This window comes from Hevea brasiliensis, chromosome 11, assembly GCF_030052815.1.
Source record: "Hevea brasiliensis isolate MT/VB/25A 57/8 chromosome 11, ASM3005281v1, whole genome shotgun sequence".
Lineage (NCBI taxonomy): Eukaryota > Viridiplantae > Streptophyta > Magnoliopsida > Malpighiales > Euphorbiaceae > Hevea > Hevea brasiliensis.
Window position 1 is genome coordinate 9,631,224 of NC_079503.1, and position 23,742 is coordinate 9,654,965.

At 32.1% G+C, this 23,742-nt stretch overlaps 1 protein-coding gene and 1 pseudogene across 2 annotated transcripts; one reads left to right on the top strand and one right to left on the bottom strand.

The window, feature by feature from the left end:
* Positions 1-938: 938 nt before the first annotated feature.
* On the top strand, positions 939-5,496 carry LOC110658009 (protein phosphatase 2C 53-like; annotated as a pseudogene).
* Positions 5,497-5,534: 38 nt separating this feature from the next.
* On the bottom strand, positions 5,535-11,635 carry LOC110658008 (aminopeptidase M1-like). 2 transcript variants are annotated; one of them, XM_058129832.1, is made up of 19 exons: positions 11,360-11,635; positions 11,129-11,274; positions 10,940-11,042; positions 10,659-10,845; positions 10,478-10,571; positions 10,177-10,330; positions 9,962-10,066; positions 9,756-9,872; positions 9,544-9,657; positions 8,526-8,708; positions 8,081-8,357; positions 7,877-7,998; positions 7,689-7,786; positions 6,751-6,928; positions 6,625-6,673; positions 6,405-6,472; positions 6,214-6,291; positions 5,978-6,055; positions 5,535-5,834 (listed from the first exon to the last, which is right to left on the bottom strand). In XM_058129832.1, exons 1-19 carry the CDS (start codon positions 11,564-11,566, stop codon positions 5,649-5,651), a joined length of 2,544 nt encoding a protein of 847 aa, XP_057985815.1. In that variant the 5' UTR covers positions 11,567-11,635; the 3' UTR covers positions 5,535-5,648. The 2 variants fall into 2 exon arrangements, with proteins under 2 accessions (XP_057985815.1, XP_057985814.1); XM_058129831.1 differs by having other exon boundaries at positions 6,559-6,673.
* Positions 11,636-23,742: the final 12,107 nt, after the last annotated feature.

Consider the following 23,742-nt stretch of genomic DNA (forward strand, 5'->3'; position numbering starts at 1 on the left):
GTTAATTGTGTGGTGGAGGAAGAATTTGATTTCATTTTATTTTACTCTGTATCTAGGATTGTATTATATTGTTATACATATGTATAGTAATGGTAAATAAGTTTTGCTAATATTAACTTGAATGTGTAAACTGATTAAGATGACTTGAATGTGTAAGTTGATTAGAATAGAATTGGATAGTTTTATTTATAAAACAGAATTTGGCTTGTAATTTTTAGTTTGTTGAAGTATGCTAATAGTTCATTAACCAGACATCAATCAAATATGAGAGTTTAGTTAATAATTATGTAAATTTCAGAGTTTAATTATAAAAATTAATAAATTTTATAATTTGTTTAGTAATTAATCATAATTTAAAATTTTTAATGTGACTTCTCCAGTGATGACAGGACAATTGATATAGAACTTCCGTCAAATATACTAACAAAGTTAATTTGAGACATAAATTAAATATTAAGATTTAATTGATAATTATATAAATTTTAAAATTTAATTATAAAAATTATCAAATTTCAAGATTTTTTTTAGTAATTAACTCTTCTTTTAAGAGGAAATGATTTAAGAATGAACATTACTTTGTTGATGGAGTCAAGTATAGGCATGTTCTGTTGTTTAGATTTTTTGAATTTCTCTTAAGAATTTGTATTTAATGGTCCAAGAAAATTTACTAATTCTTTTTTAGATTTATGGAGGAGAGGTTAAAAAAAAGAAAAAAAAAAAAGAAAAGGGTTTGGATTTACAATTTTTTGATTTTGTAAGAAGTGACTTTTTTATTACAATTTTATTTTAAATTTCTTGTAAAAGGGAGACCGGTGAGTTCTCAATTAGTAAGTAAAGGAAGGAGGGGAAAGTGGCTGGTTGTTTGAGTAGAAAAGGAGATAAGAAAGAGAATTAGGCAGAATGAAAACCTTTTTATTAATACAAATATTGAACAGGCCCTTACTGTTATGAAATGGGGAGCAAACTGAAGGACAGGAGCATGGGATGGGTAGAGATGCTGTTGTCTGCTCTTCTTACTTGACACCTGTCCATCAGTCTCACTCACTTTGCAATGTCTTTTTCTAATTTTTTTTTTCCTTTTCCTTTTCTTTTCCAGTGTTAATTTTTCTTTTCTTCTCCACTTCCTTTCTTGTTCTTCCATGTCTAAACGCCCGCATATGATTAAATTATGTTCAAGACTAATACAAGAATCAAGAAAACAAGTCTTTAGTGATCACACTTGAGGCGTTAGTTTTTAAATGGTAAGCAAACCCCTCTATATCTTGTTTCTTGATTCTTCCATGGCTTTCAGAATTTAGGAAGGAAGGTAGTCTTTGGTTCTGAAGATAGGAAGGGGAACGACAGGAACGCTTTCTTACAGTTGACAACAGTATTAGGCATTGACAACAGTATTAGGTAGTGACTCCTTTTTCTTTCATTTGTTTCTTTTTGGGCTTCCTCGCTTTCTTTGTAGATTAATTGTGATAATTATTAGAAAGAGACGCAGAAGGCGAAGCTGAGAGGAAGAATGAATTTATAAGAGGCTGAGATGCATTGCCTTGGTTCCAGGGAACTCAAGAAAACTTGTGAAAATGAGTGCTATCTTTTTAGGGTTTTCCTGTGATTCTTGGGACTACAGCTTTCCTGGGTTCTTTTACGAGTCCTTTTTCTGCCTCTTTCTTGTGTTTCAAGATAAAGGGTTGATTTCATATTTAGTTTAATTTCTTGTTTATATAATTTTTCGAAATTTTGTTCTATTTTTTGTGGATTTAAAGTTGCTTTCTGGCTATTTCTCTTTTACCGTAGTTGATGGAAGTAGATAGAGAAGAGTCTGGAGAAGAAGAAGCTGATAAAGCCTAAGCAGGCTTAGCCTATCCTTTATTACTTATTAATCTTGTAATTTCCATAAATGGAAGTTTGTGTCTATTCTTGTTGACGGGCTCTTACTATCCATTTCCCTTTCACCACCTTTTAGCTCACCTAAATCTTGCATCTCCTGAACTTGCTTCCTGATTTAGGAATATTGAGTTTTGTTTTACGTTGTTTCAGGAATGGAAAATGGTCGTCCAAAACCCGCTCTTTACTTTCAAAAATCGTTCTTGATGAGAGGGTTGATCATTTAGTTGAATAGTGACAGGTATGATTTTAGAGGGGTCGGAGGGTAGCTTTTTGTGCTGCCTAGATAAGGATTTTGATGGAGGAGATGCCTCCGACGGTTGCAGTGCCATTTAGGGTAGGTAATTCAGTATGTGAAAACCCAACCGTAGATACCCATTTGGATATCACAAGACTTAAGTTAATGGAAGACACGGCTGGCTTATTATCCGATTCTGTAACTAAGGTTGCTACTGTTGGGGATAAGGATTGTCATTTTTGTGATTTGGATAATGAAGTTAGTGACACAACAGTTGCAGTTCCAGAACAGGACAAGCAGAGAGGAGTCCCTTTGTTGGATATGGTCTCTGAAAATAAAAATAATTGGGTGGGCAGTGATGATGTGATAAACCAGGAAAGTGAAGAAGAAGATGATTCCTTTTCTTTGGAGGGTGATCCTATTTTTGATAGCTCTTGTTCTCTTTCAGCGGCTAGTGAGCCTAGCAGCTTATGTGGAGAGGAATTCCTGGGTTTTGAGGCCACCTCTGAGATAGGAACGCCAGGTTCTGTGGATATTGGGAAGAGCATTTGCAGTGTTGATATTATTGCTAATGCCGCGGATTTGGAGTCAAATGTTGAGACAGAGGTCGTGAGAGATTCTGTTTCTGTGGCAGTGAGCCTTGAGGAAGAGATTGGAGATGGATCTGACCCAAAGCCATATGCAGTTGTACTTCAGTTGGCTCTGGGAAAAGGAGTGAGGGGAACAGTCACACGCAGTGTCTTTGAGGTTGACTATGTGCCCCTTTGGGAAGTTACATCTATATGTGGAAGGAGACCTGAGATGGAAGATGCAGTTGCAACTGTGCCTTATTTTCTGGAAATTCCTATACAAATGCTAATTGGGGACCGGGTGCTTGATGGTATGAGCAAGTATATAACTCACCAAGCTGCTCATTTCTTTGGGGTTTATGATGGTCATGGAGGCTCACAGGTAGCATTTCCTTTTTCTTCCTTACTAGTTTCTTCATATCAACAAACCATATGTATTTTTTTTCCTTCTGCAGATGAATGTATTAAATGAGTTTGGTGCTTTGCTCAGGTTGCAAACTATTGCTGTGATCATGTCCATTCTACTTTGGCTGAGGAGATAGAATATGTTAAGAATGGCCTGTGTGATGGAAGTACGGAAGATAGTTGCCAAGAGTAGTGGAAGAAAACATTCACCAATTGTTTTCTTAAGGTAGATGCTGAAGTTGGAGGAAAAGGCAGTGCTGAGCCAGTTGAACCTGAAACTGTGGGTTCAACTGCCGTTGTTGCCATTATTTGTTCATCACACATTATAGTAGCGAACTGCGGGGACTCATGAGCAGTTCTATATCGTGGGAAAGAACCTATGGCTTTATCAGTGGATCATAAAGTAAGAGTTCCTCAAAACAATAAGCCTTCTTCTTCTGTTGTCACTTGTTTCATCTTGTTTTTGTTGTTTCAGCCAAACCGGGAAGATGAATATGCAAGGATAGAAGCAGCTGGAGGCAAGGTTATACAATGGAATGGGCATCGTGTCTTTGGCGTACTTGCAATGTCAAGGTCAATTGGTACGTGTTCTACACCATTTTCCTGGTTTTCTTATTTTCAAATTTAACCACAGCATCATCAACATCTGTCACCAGGATTCTCTTATTTGCAAGTTACTGTCTTGTTCAGAATGAGTACATTCAATTTGCATGGACTTGCCTTGAGGTGTTGTCCAATGAACATTGTGTCATGTCTTTCACCCTTAATATTGTTACTTTGAAATTTTTGTGGTGTGCAGAGATAACAATTCTGCATTCCAGTTGGAGTCTCTGAGATGATTCTACATTGACTGCCTGTGGTCATAAACTTTTAATGTTGGCTTTAGACAAGAGAGTAGGACCTCCAGAGAATATAACTGAAACTTAACAGATTCTTTCTTTGGCTGTGTCATCAAAGATGAGTAAACAGAAAAAATCAATGTGTATACTGCAAAGATAAGTAATACCGCCATTATTGCTTGCTTATAAAATTTTGCAGTATGAGATGAAGTATATTTGTTTCTCATAGTTTGACCTTGAGATGCTGATACCACAACCTGTGTGAGCAATGAATTCAATATATCAATTGGATTAAATTCATTTTGACCCTGCCTCGCCCAAAAATGACTAGTTGATGGGGAAATCAATTGTATGCTAGATCTCAAGTGTTTGTGCAAGATACTGATACTTGTATGATATGAAATTTTTACGCATCTAGTGAAAGAGTTGAATTATTAATGGTATCCTATATCTGTTTCAACTGTAATTGCAAAATATTCACGGACCAGTGCTCATTTAGTGAAACAATTTTATCCCTTTCAAAATGTGATGGGGAATCTACTTTTCTTCTCATCAAGTGACACGGAACTTATTGTGTCATTCCTTTCTTTGTAAACAACCCATCGGAAGGGACATGTTATTTGTGTGTTGAATTTTTGAAAACGATTTCCTTTGCAATGCGTGTGTTTGAGGAATAAACATATACAAAAGACAATCAGACGAGCTTCATTGTGCAGGTAATGTGTTTTTGTAGTTTTGTCATCTCATATCACTGCATTGGTTCACATGTTTGTTTGTGTGGTATTGACTCTGTAGTATTGACCATGTACATGTAAATTTGTTAGGATTTGATTATGATTGACCATGTACATGTAAATTTGTTGGGATTTGATTATGATTAGTGAAGTGGTAACTTTGAAACTCACCTTACCTGGATGCAGGTGATAGATATTTAAAACCATGGATTATTCCAGAACCAGAAGTTATGTTTATTCCTCGGGCAAAAGATGATGAATGCCTGATTCTGGCAAGTGATGGTCTATGGAATGTCATGTCAAACGAAGAAGCATGTGACCTGGCTCGGAGACGAATACTTGTCTGGCATAAAAAGAATGGTGCTGCACTAACCTACTCAAAGGGGTGAGGGAATTGATCCTGCAGCTCAGGCAGCAGCTGAGTACCTCTCACACCGTGCTCTTCAAAAAGGAAGCAAAGACAACATAACCGTTATTGTGGTAGATCTGAAAGCTCAAGAACAAAACATGACAGATTCTTTACATTTTCCTTGCAGCACTTCATTTTGTTAGGTTTCATGCAGTTACGGTACAATAGAGTTCTGCCCATTTGTTTTTCATAGGGGCATGCGACGTCCTAGAACTCGATTCATTGATTTGAAGAGTTCGCTATGTAAATGTAGATATTTGTGTTGGGGATGAGAAGATATCCCTATGTAAATGGTTAGCTATTTGTTTTAGGGATTAGGATTGTGAGAATTGCATGCTTCCACTATATGAGCAGCTGTATTCATTGTGCCTCCGAGTTGAAAAAGAGGCTCTGCGAGGTATTTATCTAACGCCTTGAAATTCTTGGACACCGCACCCTTGCAAACCGAAAGGCTGGAGAGATTGCTAACACATTGAAAAGTTCATGACATATTTGTCATGATCGAGGATTGCTAAAGCAGATTTTTTACAAAGAACCGTGATATTCAACCAAAGAACTTTATGGAACGTGACTGCATCCTTAGTATTTCCCCTGTGCTAATTCTTTCACAGCCTCGGCCAGTTGCTTCTCTTTCTGAATGCTCTGAACCCACTTTGCATTAATGTTGACCCGCTCAATGCTCTGCTTCAAGGTTCTAGCAATTGAAGGCTTAATGCGGCTTGCGAAGAACTCCTCTACTTCCTTAGCCTTCTCAAATGAAGCAAACTGCAGGAAGGGGACAATGTTAAAAGGGAAACAAACATTAGTAACAATTTCTCCAATGTATTTGCAGAAGGCCAAAAATAATGATAATAGCAAGTCAGAAACTGAAGAGACCTATAAAAAGAGAGGAGAGAGAGGAGGCTAACCGGTGAGACAACTGAACTGATAAAGCGAGTTAATAAAAATCCAGAACCGTAGGTTTTTGAAATGTGATCCCACTTATCCTGTATTCCAATAATTTAAATGTTTTAGCTTTTTTTTGTTTATTGGTTCTACTTAAATATTAAAAACTGAAAGAAATAAGGAAAGAAAGATGGAAGTGTCAGGCAAAGAACTCTTATTTGTATGAGGACAATGTGTTTAATGGCTTTAGAGGCATTACCTTCATCCACGTCCAAGCTGTTTCTCGTCCTTCCTTGGAAACAGCAGCAAGTCCAAAAACAGCATCTTGACTCCGAACCTAGATCAAGTGATATATAAACTTAAGGATCATTATTCTTCAAAAGACTTTTGTCTCTCACTTAAATGTTAACATTGACATCAATAAGGTGAATGTACAAAACTATGTTCTACCTCAGAAGACAACGCAAAGTTAAGAACTTCAAGAACCATATTGTGGTCTGGACAAGATGCCAATGAACCTGCACAAGGCATATATGGATATATAATTACCACAAACTCATTAAATTCATATATTCTACAAAAATTTCAAAAAATAGTTCAGCACCCAGAATGCGAGTTTTCTCTTGGCTTAGATCGGTCTCCCTATAGACTCTCAGGAGAGATTCACAACCTGATCTATTTGACGTGCTGACTCTCTGCATTACTGCCACATATGTTGCCTGCACTCATTGTCCGTAACATTAGGGGCTTGTAAGTAGAGGAACACTGATATTTAATAGATATATTGCCTAACAACCTTTCTTATATCAGGTGGAAGGAGTGGTGTATTTCTGTCATCTACAAATGCATGAAATCTCCTACTTGCTTCATTTATTGTTGGATCATGCCCAAACACAGCGAGGGCAGTCAAAATTTCTCCTCTCAACATTGAATCGAGATGGCTTTCACCTTGTTTAGGGTCCCAACCCAGTTTCCTATAAACAGAATTTAAACAATGGAAAAAGATGAAGGATAAGTGTTAAAACAGAGAGAGAGGGAGAGAAAAGTGCCATGTTGCTTATAGAAATTGGAAAAGTTGGCTTTTTGAATACTAAGGAAATTGAAATTTCTTGCTATTTGGACATACGCATATATCTGATAACTCTTTAGTCATGAAGGTCTCGGGTAACTTGATATTCTGCTATCATCTTTTAGAGTACCTTCAGTCCTAAATCCTGTGGCAATTCGATAACCCCCGTGCCTAATTTCTAGCAGATTATAGGTTGACGACATCAGATCTATTCAGTGATTCTGATTAAAAAAAGTGTGTTTAAATTATCATAAATGCGAAATTTGAGTGGCATAAGACAAAAAAAAGTATAAAGCATGAAAGTTGTTTTCTTGCCAGGAACTTAAATGCAATAAATGCCAACATTCTATATCATGGGGAAATTTAAGGTTTTCTACACAAAACTTGAACAAATTTCAGGTATGATTCCAAGAAAGGAATTGAACTTGAAAAAGTTCAGATAAACTCTTTTAGATTGATATTTACATTTTTTTTTTTTTTTTGAAAACAATCAATTTTACAAGTTTGCTACTAGGCATTACACACAATTCTTAGAGCAAGAATCACAGCATTTACTTAAACAATTGAAGTGAATTCACAACTTAATATAATATCATCTTTTTTTCTTTTTAAAGAAAACGAAGAAGAATCAGCATGTGCAAAAAATTGTAGTCAAAATAACTTACTCTGCAGAAATTTGGAAAAGATTAATAAAAAATTGGTTAATGTAGTCCAATAATTCAGGGGTTGCATCTGCTGCAATCCTCATAAGTTTGTTACTTATCTGTGAACAAAGGGAGGTAGAATTACCATAAATGGAAATGGAATAATATCAGAAATAAAAAAGCAAATAAGATACAGAGGTGAACATTACACTAATCAAGTTTGACAGCACAGTATACTCAAGTTCCTCCCTGTAAGCACCCATCAGAGTAAGCAAGGAGGTCAAAGACTGGTAACGAGCCATACAAAGGGCAAATGAATCTTCCAAAATGCCTGTCAAAGGTACAACAAGATGTTAACTTTTCTTCTTAAATATCAAAGACACAAGCAAGTGCAAGTCCAATCTACTATTTACCAAATCTGTCTGTTTCAGTCAGATATTTCTTCTCTATGGCATATCTAAGCCTAGCTGCAAGGTCGTCATCATATTTCACCCTATAGAAACCAGTCTGATGCACATTAACTTTTACCCAAGCACTTCTGATCTCATCAAGACTGGATTCCTTAGCATCAAGAGTTTCAGATTTTGTTTGCAATAAGAAATTCTTCTTCACATCATATGAGCCACAGCATAAAGTTATCGGGACAATCCACTGCCCATCTCCATGAGAACCACTTGAAAAGAATTGTGACTGCCATTTATCACATTAACTTGTAAGAGTATTGTAACTTATCACAAAACCGAAGAAAATATAAATGTCAGATCTCCACACATTCAAACTAAAGGTGTAATTTCAAAGTTTAAATGATTATAGATCAAACATTGGCAGAAAGATGAGTGAAGGACCCCAGAAGAAAACCAGTTCAAATTCCAATTTCTGATCTTTGAGTTTCACAGATACAACAGGGTACCCCTTTTGCTTCGTCCATGAATTCATTAGATTGTTCACAGGCTCACCAGATCCTTCCTCAAGGGCAGTCCATAAGTCTTCTGTCTTTGCATTTGAGTAAGCATATTTTTTTATGTATGAAGCAAGAGACCTCTGACATTATAAATAGGTGAAGTGTTACAAGTCATGTTAATTTCACAAAGTGGAAGAATTTAAGAATTAGAAGAACAAGAGAGAAATAAAGAGAGAAAGAAAGAAAGGGAAGAGAAGAGAAAATAACTGAAAGGCTACATCTTGATTTTCATTATTTCTATAAAATATAAAATTACATATTTATATACAAATCTTCGACAATTACTCTATTTAATTAGGAATATAAATCCTACCTATTTAGGAATATAAATCCTATACTAAATAGGGATATCTAAAATATATCAACTAAATATGAATATATAAAATCCATATTAACTTTCCATAACATGACAGAGAGAGAGAGAGAGAGAGAGAGAGAGAGAGAGAGAAAATATTAAGAGAGTGTTGAAGAGAATAGCCTTAAAAGGGCAACAAGAAGACACATACTATGCTAGTTGCAATATCATAATTTCTCAACAAGAAACTATGACTACACAGGTTAGTCTCATGCATGGATTTGGTAATCATTAGTTATCAAGAAGAAAGTAATGGCAGACTCAATACTTCATATCATGTGATTCCCAAATCCCAATCATGTAAATCCAGGAGATGATTGATTAGAAATGCAAAACAAAAGACGCTAATGACTTTACTATTTTAAGCAATGTCTTGCCAAAAAACAAGTAAAACTAAAGGTTACTTTAAATAACCCAGACAGTAACAGTAACATCACCGCATATCATTTTGACAGTTCTCTCCCTCTCTCTGAGTGTGCGAATGTGTGTAAATATACTAAATATACAAGGTTGCTATAATCATGAAGAGATTTTGACTTGGATAATATTAAAGCACGAACCTGAAAGCATTCAGCACCAAGATAGCTTTGCAGCATTCGGATAACAGAGGCACCTTTTCTATAGCTAATTGCGTCAAATATTTCATCAATCTCACTAGCATGATTTATCTCAACCTGGAAAGAAAATTTTAATTGGAACAAAAAATGCTACAACTGTATGATACTTCTACTCATGCAAGACAGAAAATGAAACATAACCTGTGTGTATTTACCTCAATGGGGTGGGATCCTTCAAGGCCATCAAGCCTAAGACCTTCAGTAGTTTCTTCAAGAAACTGAGTCCACACCTTCCATTCTGGAAACAAGCTATCAGCTGCTACATAGCTCACCTGCACAAATAAAATTCCTTTATTTATGAACTGTTACATGAAATATGCTGAACAAGTGTAAAAGTAGACATGATAATCAAACAACATACCCATGTTGCAAAACCCTCATTAAGCCATAAATGCGTCCACCATTCCATTGTTACAAGATTGCCAAACCACTGATGTGCCAGCTCGTGTGCAACAACAGTAACAACCTTAACAGCAGCCAAAAAATAATTTGCAATTATGCATCCCATATTTTCAATAATACTTATTAAAAAGTCAATTGTGGTAGCCAAAACCAGAACTTAGGAAATGCACATACCCTCTGCTTGTTAGCTGCAGCAGAATGCTTATCGTCAAAGAGCAAAGCTGTCTCACGATATGTAACTAAGCCATAATTCTCCATGGCCCCGGCAGCAAAGTCAGGGACCGCAATCATATCCAACTTGGGAAGAGGATATTGAACAGCAAAGTATCTGCGTGATGTGGAATAGTTATATGATACTAAATGTCAAACAAAATTGCACATGAAGTGATACTAAAAATGAGTACTGATTTACATGCATATACTTCAAACCAGAAGACTGGGAAATGATCAATGCTATAGTGATGATAAAACATACACTTTGTATAATTCAAGTGTCTTCACAGCCACATGCAATGCAAACTTCCCTTGATTTGCCTTCCCAACTTGACAATACACTCGTACTTTGATCCCTGTGTAAATTTTACAAAACTACACAACATCAAGAACAGGGTTGCACCATCATTAACACAAAAAACTGAATGAGAGGATAACGATACCGTCAGATGTGTGATCTTCAACATAATTAAACAAACCAACGACAACAGCTACCAAATAAGTGGATATGATAGGTGTTTCCTGATAGGAAACAGTCTTCAGAGGTCCATCCACCGTCTCCTCAATGACTGGCATATTTGAAAGAGCCACCAATTCAGATGGCACATCCAAAGTGATCTTGAATTTAGCCTGAAAAACCAACAGTTGAAGCCACTAAATAAAAGAATAAGAGGAAAATGATAAATAGTAACACAAAAGCAAGAACCTAAGTTATGAGAGAGACCTTGCAAGCAGGCTCGTCCCAGCATGGAAAGCATTTCCTAGCATCAACTGGCTCAAACTGAGTAACTGCCATATTTTTCTTCTCACCCTGATGCTCATAAGTACTGAACAGGAAAAAAAAATTACAAAAAATAAATTTTTTTTTTTAAATCGAACTAGTGGGATTCGAAAATTTAAAAAGCTACAATACCTTTTGTAAAATCCCTTCATTTTTTCGTTCAAAACTCCGTCGAAGTCAATAGAGAGAACTCCCTCTCCTATTGGAAGTGTTTCAGCGAACTCCAGCACCAATATCTCATCTGCCTCCACCAATTCAACATTTACTGGCTGAAACACCTGATTGAAAATGACAGTTTGTTTCAGTTAACAGAAACTTCGAATCTTAAGTAAAAGCTAGGAGTTGTTTAGATAGAGCGAATACCTTAGAGGAAGTGAAGCAAACGGAGCCGGAGTTGACGGAGAGGTCAGCAGCGTTTAGGACAATGAATTTGGTATCGGCAACGATGTCGAGGTCGATAGAGACAGAACCGGCAAATGTGCAGGCGGAAAGGTCGGGTTTCAGGCGGATGTCGTAGCGTTTAGGCACAGCAAATTTGGGGAGGCGAGGCTGTCCTTTGAATTGATCCATTTCTATTCCAGAGTTGAGAAAGTGAGAGTGAGAGTGAGCTAAGTCTGTCAGAGAGGTGAATTATAGAAGTGTTTGGGATAGGCATATATATACTGTGAATTATACGACGCCGTTTATGTACTTTTTTTTTTTTTTTCACATTGAAGACCTTAAGCAGAGGTTTTTTATTTAGCACTGTGTAAACTGTTTTAAAAAAAATTAATTTATTAATAATTAAAAATTATAATTGTAATCCTAAAAATTTTTAATCCTTTAATTGTGTATTGATAAATTGTTATTAAGTCCCTAAAATTTATTAAAATTAATTATTTAATTCTTATTTTAAAAAAATTTAATTACAATCTCATTCTATTTTGTAAAATTAAACTCTTTAATTCTTTTATTATAAAAATTAGTCTATTTATTTTAATTTTGAATATTTATACTATTTAATATCTAAAATTTTAATTATTCTTAATGTTTAGTCCTTATAATTTTAATTATCTATATTGTTTAGTCCCTTCAATTAAAGTTGAAATAAGTTAAATAATATTTTATGTGACAAAAATATAAATCTAAAGAGTTTAGTTTTTTAATATGCATAGACGTTTTAATTAAGTTTTGAAAGAATATAAACTAAATAATTAATTTTAATAAACTACAAGAATCTAATAGTAAATTACCCTTAATTTAATCAATTAATAGCATTTATCAAAATAAATAAGCCCTAGATGGCTAGATGCCTATTTCCTGTGGGTTTATAACTGTTGTGAGATTTAAATTCTGTGTAGGAGTTTACTGAGAATGATGGTAAAATTTTTCTTTTTATTTGTTTTACATTATTTTACATATATATTAAAATATAATTTTTATTCATAAATGAAAATTTTATATTTAAAAAAAATCACTAAACTAATAAGTAATAAATAAATCATTACATAGTGATATAAGTTAATATTCTCATTATTTATTTTTATCTGTTATTTTTTAAAAATTATTTTATTTATATTTATTTATTGTTAAAGAAAATTAATAAGTAAAATTAATAAGTATTAATATTTTTTTTTAATTTTATCCTTATATCTATTAAACATATTAACTATTACTATAATTTTCTAAAATTTATCTTAACACCACCCATCTCATTCTCTTAATTGTATTAAATAAAAAATAATTTGCTCAAAATAAAAAATTAAAATTTAAGTGATTTAATTACTTTTTAATAACTATGAAAAAACTTTAAACCACACAAACAAGTGAACGTAAAATGTAATTTCATGTATTTTTAAGACCAATAAAGGCTATGTTTTTTTTTTTAAAAGAACGTATACTGTTTTATTATTCAACAAAGGCAAAAGACTACTCTATTGTAGCTTTAAGAAATTATTTTAATTATTGTTGTTTTTCTTTATAGTTAAAGTTTAAAAATTAAATTTTATATGTGAAATGTTGACTTAAATGAAAAACTTAATTATTATGTATTTTATTCTTTATTTATAAAAATATTTAAGTGCTCAAATTTTTTAATAAAATTATTTTGATGTAAGAAGCAGATTTTGTTATAAAATCAACATATTCCATAAAAAAATTATAAATTAAAGTTAAAGCAACATTTAATATAAATGAATTTTATAAAATTTTATTATAAATAAAATAAATTTTACTATAAAATTGAATCAAACAGGATATAAAGGATAAGTATTCGGTTAGTTTGATTTCAAACCAAATCAAAAATTAAATTATTAAAATTATAAAAATATGAATCAAATTAAAATATTATCATTTCATTGGTTCGGTTATGTCTACAGCTCTGCTTTATTTACGTTGTAGTTGTCCATTTTCTTTTCGAAATCCACAAATCCTTAATTGATCTTATATTTTAAGCTTTAAAAATTTAAATTTTAAATTCTAAACTTTAAATTCTAAACAGCTGAATTTAAATCTAAATTCAAAAAAAAAAGTTAAATGGGATAGAGTTGAGACATATATAATTAGGTTATTTAGTATTTTTTGGTAAATAAACATATTTAATAAATTTTTATAAATAAAATAGTAAAAATAAATAAATAAATAAATAAAACAGTACCTTTCTTTCGGATTTGTTCTATTTTCTTCCTCATTGCCCTTTGATTCCATTTCCATATAATCCACAAGCAAGCCAAAACAACAGTTGCGCCCGCAAGCAAAATCACCATCCTGTCCATCACACCGTTCTCCATGATAAATCACTACCCACTTTCACAGCTTTTTTTGTTCTCGAATCACCAATTAACTTTAAAGTGGATGGAAATTTCTTGGCATTTGCATATCATATATATATATGACATGCTCTAGATAAGAATATTAGAAAGAAAGGCAAACACTCAAAGTAGATTGGATGCTTTGCTTAATAGGCCAACACAACACCTAAGTTAATTAAATTTATTGTGAATTAAAGGTGTAATAATTATTCTAGATAAAATGTAATTATGTAATTAATTTTTAGCTTGTGGGACTCATTTCCAGGTTTCATTCTTGTATTTTTTTTTTCTCAAAAATATATACACGCATGCAGGTGATTCAGTGACAGAATACAGACTTTCATAATATCATGATAATTTTATTAAGACATATTAATCTATATAAATCACTTACACATGTTATCCATAACTTATATGGGATCTCGAAAGACCAGCCGATTCATACAGAGAATCACGTGTATCTAACTCATGTGTTGAGGGGTAACCCGCACACACGTCGGTTCATCCTCTCAAATACTTTAATTTTTTTTTTCTTAAAAATATACACATGCACTCAAATATTTGAATGGTAAGACACACTCCTTGATAAAAATGTCACTTTGCAGGAATGTTACCGGTAAAAACCAGAATCGGTTGACTAATGAAGAGAAGAGGGAGAACCAGCCAGCCATGTTACTTTCTCTTTTGCTTAGAGTAATTCGATACCTCGTACGGTGATAAAAACAAATAATTTTGTTCAATAAATTAATGGAGGAATCCAATAATCACAAAGTGATTAGTTACAGTAATTAATCGATTTGGAGTGGTTTTCAATATATTCGTATTCTTAGCCTGCCCCTTCATCCTCTTCTTTTTTTAACTTTTCTCTTAAAAAATATCTAATTGTTGCCCATCATTTTCACCTCAGTACCAAGTAGCTTTTTTTTTTTTATAAAATTTAGTATTTTAATCCTTTTTTTTTTTTATTATTCTCCATTTCATAGAGTTTTTTCTATTGGGACAATGGCTAAAAAAATATCAAATTTTACTTCTTTTTATAATTACATCTTAATTTTTTTAAATAATTACACTCTAAATTATTGACTCAGTTAAAAATTAACATAATTATAACGTTAATTATATTAATTCTCCTAAATTAATAGAATTGTCAGAATGTAATTGTTAAATAATATTAATAGCTGAAGTCACAGTTCTATTAATTTCTAATGATGTAATTAATGGCATGATATAATTATACTGCTACCAATAATTTAGGGTGCAATTGTTAAAAGAAAAAAAAGTATAAGATACAATTATAAAAATATTAAAGTTTGAGGTATTTTTGGCTATTTTTCTTTTCTATTTATTATCCACAAAATTAAATATGGTGAGGGACTAAAATTTATAAATTATATTTTTATCAAATAATAATTAATATTTTTTATTTTTTATAATTATATATTTTATTAATTTTAAATAATAAAAAAAATATTACACTTAGGTCAATAAACCTATATACACACCTAACTTAGCAAACCATCTCCATTACCATATGTAACACATTAAAAAAAAAAAGGTGTGCCACTCTTTTAAGTCACGAAAATTATTTAATTATTATTATTTTATTCAGTCTATATAATTCTATCAACATAAAAATATCTCAAATTTATAAATTTTATTATTTTTTTTTTTTTATTATTATTTAAAGAAATTTTGAGAAGGCCACGGGCTTCACTTACATGCCACTAATTCTAGAGGAAGATGTTACACTTAAAAATTTTGAATTTTTAAATTTAGATTATCATAAATTTAAGTTATAAAATATATAATAAGATTCACTTATTAAATACATAAATTTTATATATATTTATAATTTAAATTTAAATAAAATTTTACTGTTAAAATTATCTGACTCCAATTAATGTTTTACTAATTGCCGCACCTAAATTTAAATAGGCCTAGTTTTGCATATTATTTAAATGATAAAGGTTAGAATTAGTGTAAAAATAGGTTTATTTATAGAAAGTTGGACTTGTTTTATAGCAAATATTTTAAGAAAATAAAGAATAAAATTTTGTATGCAACTGTCATAATTTTTAAATAGAGATTTGGAAATCATTTTCTTTTCATTATTATAATTTATCCTTTTAAAATGAACAATTTTAACAATTTTTGTCATTTTCCATTGTAGCTAGCTGCAAAATCAACTGATTTTGGATTGAAGAACCTTTTAATAAACAAAATCATCAAATTTCAGGATGTAATAGTGAGGTTTTAAAAATATAAGAATTAACTTTTAAGATGAATTGTTATTTAATTTTTGAATTTTGCTATTATTCATGAGTCAGTTTATTATATTTTGAAAATTACAATAATCGGTAATATGAGGTTTGATTTCATAAACGAATAACTAATGAGTCCCTTATCTAAAAATTCATAATTTATAGATAGTGCTTAATGAAAACATCTTATTACCTTTATGGTAAATTATTATTTAGAAAGCATTTGATTTAACTACTTATTTTTAATTTTTTATTTAAAATATATTTTTTAATTTATAAATCAATTTAAAAATAAATAGTTAATTACTTAATAAAATTATTTAAAAATAACTTTTAAATAATTTAAATTTTTTGTTAAAAATGATTAAAAGTAATTTTATTTATTAAAATGATGAAAAAATATATGTAATTGAATGCTGTGTTTGTTAAAATGAGAATAATATTGATATTTTTAAAAATTATTATAATAATATAGTATTTTACTTGATCAAAGAGTAATTTTAAAGTAAGTTATAAGTTATAAATAAGGAATATCTTACTTCTAAATTATTTAAGGTAGTTTTGTAACTTATAATCTCAATTAACTATTAATATACAATATACTTATGACTTTTTACTTATAAGTTTAAATAGTCAAATTAAACAAGTACATATATCGTTAGATTATAATTCAAACTCCATATTTTGGAATGTTATGAAAATCACACTCGTATAAAATAAAGAACATAAAATTTAACATTATTTAGTGTAAGTCTACTCAATAAATAAATTCACTATCAAGAAAAAATAATTATACAACCACTAATTATTTTTCTCATCTTCAAAATACCCAAACAAAACTTATGGAATTCAATGCACCTCTCCACTTTGTGAGCTCTCCACAATATAATACAATGTTAACTAACTAATCATATATATAGATAACTAAAACCTAGTCTTTTGGAACTCTAATTATTAAACTTTTTAATTTAAATTCTACTAAACTTTCTAAACTAATTATACTTCTTAATTTTAATTGGACTTAAACTCTAATAATCTCCACCACCAAGTTAAATAGAATTAGTCTTCACAATTTCTGCAAACGTCAATTTCCTCTTAGATACTTCCTTGCATGTTTGATTGTTGATATTGTCTCTTACTTCAACTTGCATTTTTCTAATCAATGTGTTTCCTTCAAATTTGTAGAGATCATTTGTACCAATCTTCTCACCCTTCACGATCACAAGAGCACCTCAACTAACTCTTATGACTTCACCATGAATCAAACACCTATAATACAAAGAATCTAACTTACCTAAGGAAATTAAGTTCCTTTTAAATTTAGGAACATACCTCACTTTATCTAATAATTTCACACAATCACCATGCAGTTTGATCTCCACTCTTCCAACACCTTCAATCTTCATCTTGTTCTCGTTGGCTAGCTTCACTTTCTCTCATTCGTTTTCACAATCATATCAAACCACTACTTTTTGAGCAAATATGGAATGGGAAAATAAAATCCATTAACCACTCATCTTGTAATGGATTTTTTGCCTTTTCCTTATCATCACCTATATTCAAACATTGACTGTCAATACCATCATCAATTGCAATTGCAACAGTTCCTTTTTTTTTTCTTTTTCGCTATTCTTCTTGAATTGCTTAAACTTTGCAATATGTTACTTCATTTTCATACAATGGTATTAAATGTGACCCTTCGCATGGCAGTAGTTGTAACACCCCTCACCCGACTACAGTGTAGCCGAGCAAGGCGTGCTACAATCGGTGCCGGAGCACCCTAACTTATCTTACTTTATTTTTTTAATAATTTTGAATTCATTTAATTTAATATTAATTATTTTTCGACGGAGAAACCAGTGGAGTTTCCCCTATTTTATTATCGTTTGGCGTATTTCAATATTCACCTGTTTGAAATTCAATAATATTTTAAAATAAAAAAAATTTCATCCATGCTAATCATAATTATCTCATCAATCATTCTCATAATTTTCTCATATTTCAAATCTCATCCATACATTTTAATTTCATAATCATTTCCATACTCATATCATCATTTGAAAAATCATTATGTAATTCAAATCTATACTCATTTGTACAAATTTATTCATGCTCCATTCTTATAGCAAAATTCTCAAATTTGCATTAATTTACATCATTTACAATAATTAAATAAATCATTAATTTACATGATATACAAATTATTTACAATTTGCTAATTTATATTACAATATAAGAAATAAATAACATACACAAAATACATGATATGCTTAATGTGAGCTCTATCTACATGCATTGCTGAGGAGGTGACAACCTTGAACGCTCTGCAGATCAGAACTCCAAAATCTCTATTTAGTATTTTTATCTGGGCTTTACCTTCAGTACCTGCGCGAGGAAACAATTCCATCGCGCTAAGCATTGCTGCTTAGTGGTGCAATAATATAGCAAGAAAATAATATAAAAAAAAATAGAAATAAAACATAATTCAAATAATTAAGATTTATTTATATTGCACATGCGGTTTCTAAAATTTAATATGTTTTATCCTAATTTAGTCTTCTTTGGAAGTGTTTATTTCGCCAATGTACAATAATAATGTACATAGAAAAATGATATAAAAATAATAAATTCATTCTTATATTATTATGTAAGTCACATTTGCAATATTTATGTATATTATAATTTTCTTTGCTAATCTTTTAGCATTTTCTCAATACTTCTGGGTTGTCTCAGATTATTTCATAATAAGTAAATTTTGATATCGGTCCAGTTCATTTCGATTCTTTCTAATAAATAACTATTCTAATTTATTTTAGGTCATCTTACTCATTTATTTTATTTAATTTCTAATATTTTAAATTGCTAATATTCTTAACTTATCTCAATAAATTTCACTGCCCAAGTAACCTATGACAAGCTGACTAAACTGGATAACGGGTCGTTGACAATGGACACCGTGGTGTCTCGGGCCGCGTCATACCATGGGACGCAGCGCCAACCACGTATGATCGAGATGGCTAAAAAGCCATGATAACACATAATCGGGCATTAAGCCATGAGTGCGGGCATAAAGCCATGAATGCGGGCATAAAGCTATGAATACGGGCATAAAGCCATGAATACAGGCATAAAGCCTTTCACAGTACTGCTAAAATAATACCCTATTGGCATGCCAAACTATCCAATCTGACACACGTGTCTAGGCAATACAAGGGCACATAATATCATTAAATATTAATATATTGTGTTTTATGACTTTATTATTTCATGATAAATTTCATAATTTATACATTCATCATAATATTCATACATTCCTTACATCATTCATATTGATCACAATTCACAACAATGGTGTTCATATACCATTGTACTCAAAACATTTTTCCTTTCTCTTATAAAGAAAACTAATGTTCCATTCATATTTTCATGTGATTCATTTATTCATTACAATATTTATATGAATTCATAACTCATACAAGGTATTATTATTTTATTTGTAATGGAAACATAAATCCTAATTTAGTTATTATACTTTGTGTCTTTGTATTACTAATCACATTACTATTCACTCAAATTGTTGACTTTTTAATACATAATAAATTTATTGAACCTAAGTTTACCAAGATACCATATTTTGTATTTTATTTCTGTTGGTATTGATTTCCAATACCATTTCAAAGCTTATCTTATGTTATTCAAAATTTTCAGATTTCATGCCCTATGTTTACTGTTCCATTAGTCATTTTTGCAGTGGGAATTTGATAAAATGATCAACATAAAAGTTGTTCCTTATTTTGTCTAGTTGATTTTCTTTTTTTGAATCACCTCATTTAGAGTTTTGTAACTCAAGTTATGGTCATTTTACCATAACTGGCCGGAGTGACCTGTACCCAGATTTTCTGGGCAATTTGGTTCTGCCAGATTTGGTGACCTAAGTTTAGTTGGCAATTTGACTAGGTTATGGTCAGAATTTGGATTTGTGTTCTTCATAAAAGTTGTTGGTCTATATCTCAGCTTATTGCTGGTAAAATTTCAGGTCAATTGAACCTTTCTACACTGAGTTATGGCCAAATGAATGAATACTGTTCATTTAGTCATTTTCCAGGGACAAATTGTGTGTTACCCGGATTGAAGCAATTTTTAGGTCAACTTAGGTGGGTTTTCTGGGCAGGGTTTCTTCACCAAAGTTGTGCCATTATGTGTCTAGTTTCATGTCCAATTGGCTTTGCACCAATTGAACCTCTACAATTCAAGTTATTGCTGCCCAAACCTGCTGGACTCATGCCCAGTCCTGCAGGTCACCAAGGGCAGCCTATTCACTCAATTTCCTCATGTCACTCATTTCTAGACCAGAAATGGGCCTCCACCTTATTAATTTCTACATGTAACTTCATTAAATCAAAGCATGCTTAATCATTTTTCCTCTAAAATTTCTAGCTCATGCAATATACATGTTACTAGAATGAATAGTGCACTCAGTGCACAATCAGCATGCAGAAACAGGGTGCAAAAATAATCACCATAATTTATAGAAACAAGATTTCAAAACCATATTTTCCAGAAATCAACCTTCATATGTTTAACTCAATCTCCAATTGGAATCACATCAAAATCAGATCGGAAATTGCAGAACTAATTAAAAAGGTGCAACCTGTCCAGAATCCAGTACATGCAGGATAGTAGTAAGAAAATGCAAAAATATCAACCAGCAGCTACCACAATTAGCTCTTGGCCATAACTACAAGGTTTTAGAGCATTCAATAAGCGTTTCAAGGACTCAAGAATCACATCATTTCGAGTTTTGTGGCTCTAGTTATGATTTATTGAAGGTGGCTGTCCTGTTGCAAGAAATCAGCAGAACAGAGTCCACATCTGAGCAATAAAATGTTTTGTCCTCAAACCCTAACCTAACATTAGAATCAGGTCTGCCATAAAACTACAAAGTTTTAGAACATTCCTTAAGGTTTCTTTTGACATAAAAATCACCCTAATCTGAGATCCCTAACTCCAGTTATGAATTTTTAAATTTTACTGTTCACGCATATACTGTACAGATTCTAGATTTTCACTCATCTATAATTTCCTATGGTACCTAGTTGTAGGATTTACGAATTTCTTTCATAAAACACAGAAATAACTATAAGTTAAAGCACTAACCTTTGTGTGTGTCAACCCAAGCTTGAAGAAAAATCTTTCTCTCCTTTTCTTTTGCTGCCTTAGGCTTGTTCTAGTTGCAAGGAGCAATTTTTGTGAAATCAACAAGTGATTTTATGGTGTGTTTACAAGGAACTTTTAGAGAGAAGTAACAGCATCCATGGAGAATAGAGAGGGAGAGAGTTTCGGCTGGTTGAAGAAGAAGGGCAGCAGATTGTTGTTTTTCATTTTAACTCATTTTATCCCTTTTTAATTAGTTTATAAGGTGTGTGTTATAATATGATTGGTGGAGGACTTTTAATGACACAATAATGATGCCATAATTTATATTTTATTTCATTTTCTTTTCTACTCATTTTCAATTAAATTTTTAACAATATTTATTCACATTTTAGATCATAATAATTATTTACTTAATTAGACAAGTCGGTCAAAAATCATCTCTGAAGGTGAAATGACCAAAATGCCCTCCGATTGGCTTAACAGACTAAAATTGTCTGTACCGATTGAAAAATTTTTCTAAACCTTTTCTTGGCATTCTAATGCCATAGAAACCTCAATGACTCTTCTCTGGAGTCCCAAAAATTATTTTATAATTTTTCCCCTGGGTCTAGGGCTCCTAGTTGCGAGAACCGTAACTTCTCACTAGGTTACCCATCGCTAGGGCACCGGCTCATTAACTTGGTTGTATTTTATTTCTAAAATTTTTCCTAAATTTTTCTTATTAATATTTGAGTTATTTATGACTCTTCACTCTAGTCTAATTATTTTTCCAGACGTTTTAGCTGTCCGGACCGACACCGATCACCGGAACAGTAGAATGTACGGAATTGCTATAGTGAGGGTGTTACAACTCTTCCCCTCTAATTTAAATTTCGTCCTCGAAATTTACTGGGTGTTTTGGATTCTGAGATAATTCTTTTACCTTTCTATTGCTCCCTCTGTCTACTTCTTTTATATATATGGTACTATTTAGTTTTTTTTTTTTTTCCGAATCTATCATTATACACTTAAGCATATCATAAAGGAAATAATTTACCTCAAATTCACATCTAGGGCTTCTTGCTCCTCTCCGGCTTGGGTGACATTTGGAAGTGGTATTATTGTTGTACTTGGTCCTTCCACAGCCTCTGTCTGGGTCCGTGGTAAATTCCTCTTAGGACAATCTTTCAGACGATGTTCTATGGCTCCACATCTATAAAAGGCTCCAGTCAATCCCCTACATTCACCTTTATGCCACTTGTTACAATGGCCACATTTTCTTGCTAATCCTGGCGCACTCACTACTAGTGTTTCTGGTTGATCTCTTCTGGGTATAGGTCTGGGTCTGGATCTCCTACTTTGATAAGATGTCTGACTTAACTGTTCTCTCGGCCTCTTATTACTAGACTGTCCAAATTTCCTCTTTTGCTGATCACCACTCCTCTTCTGTTCCTCTTCATGAACACAGCTAATATATTTCTTTCTGAACTCTATCAGAAAGAATTCCCAAGTTACATCAGCTGGTGGCACTACCTTGGTTACAACATCCCACCACCGATATGCAACTTCTTGTAACAATGAAACTGCACACTCTAAACTTTGTTCTGGTGTGCAATGGAGCTGCTGCAGGACTCTTTCAGTCCTTTCTAACCAATACTCAGCCGCTGAAGAATCGCCTTCCGTTCTACCATTGAAATCTACAGCTCCATACTTCCTAATTTTTCCTAGAGGTGATTTCTGCTGAGACAGTGGTGGAATAACCCCAGTCATCTGTCAAAAGAATCCAGTCATCTGCTCAAACAAGGCCTGTTGGGGTTGTACAGGCACCTCTTGCACTGGTGGAGCAGGATCTCCCCGATTTCCAATATCACTCCCAGTCGGGATACGGCCTACTACTTCTTCTTCTACTGCCCTCTGCAATTCTGAGTCCATACCTTAACCTAAAATAACCAAGAAAACAGATCTGCATTAGTGTCACCTCAGCTCATATGAATGCAATGCATGTTATGCACACAATCTTATTCTATCTATCTATGCCTAGGAACGCCTAAACCAGGCTCTGATACCAATAAATGTAACACCCCTCACCCGACTACAGTGTAGCCGAGCAAGGCGTGCTACAATCGGTGCCGGAGCACCCTAACTTATCTTACTTTATTTTTTTTAATAATTTTGAATTCGTTTAATTTAATATTAATTATTTTTCGACGGAGAAACCAGTGGAGTTTCCCCTATTTTATTATCGTTTGGCGTATTTCAATATTCACCTGTTTGAAATTCAACAATATTTTAAAATAAAAAAAATTTCATCCATGCTAATCATAATTATCTCATCAACCATTCTTATAATTTTCTCATATTTCAAATCTCATCCATACATTTTAATTTCATAATCATTTCCATACTCATATCATCATTTGAAAAATCATTATGTAATTCAAATCTATACTCATTTGTACAAATTTATTCATGCTCCATTCTTATAGCAAAATTCTCAAATTTGCATTAATTTACATCATTTATAATAATTAAATAAATCATTAATTTACATGATATACAA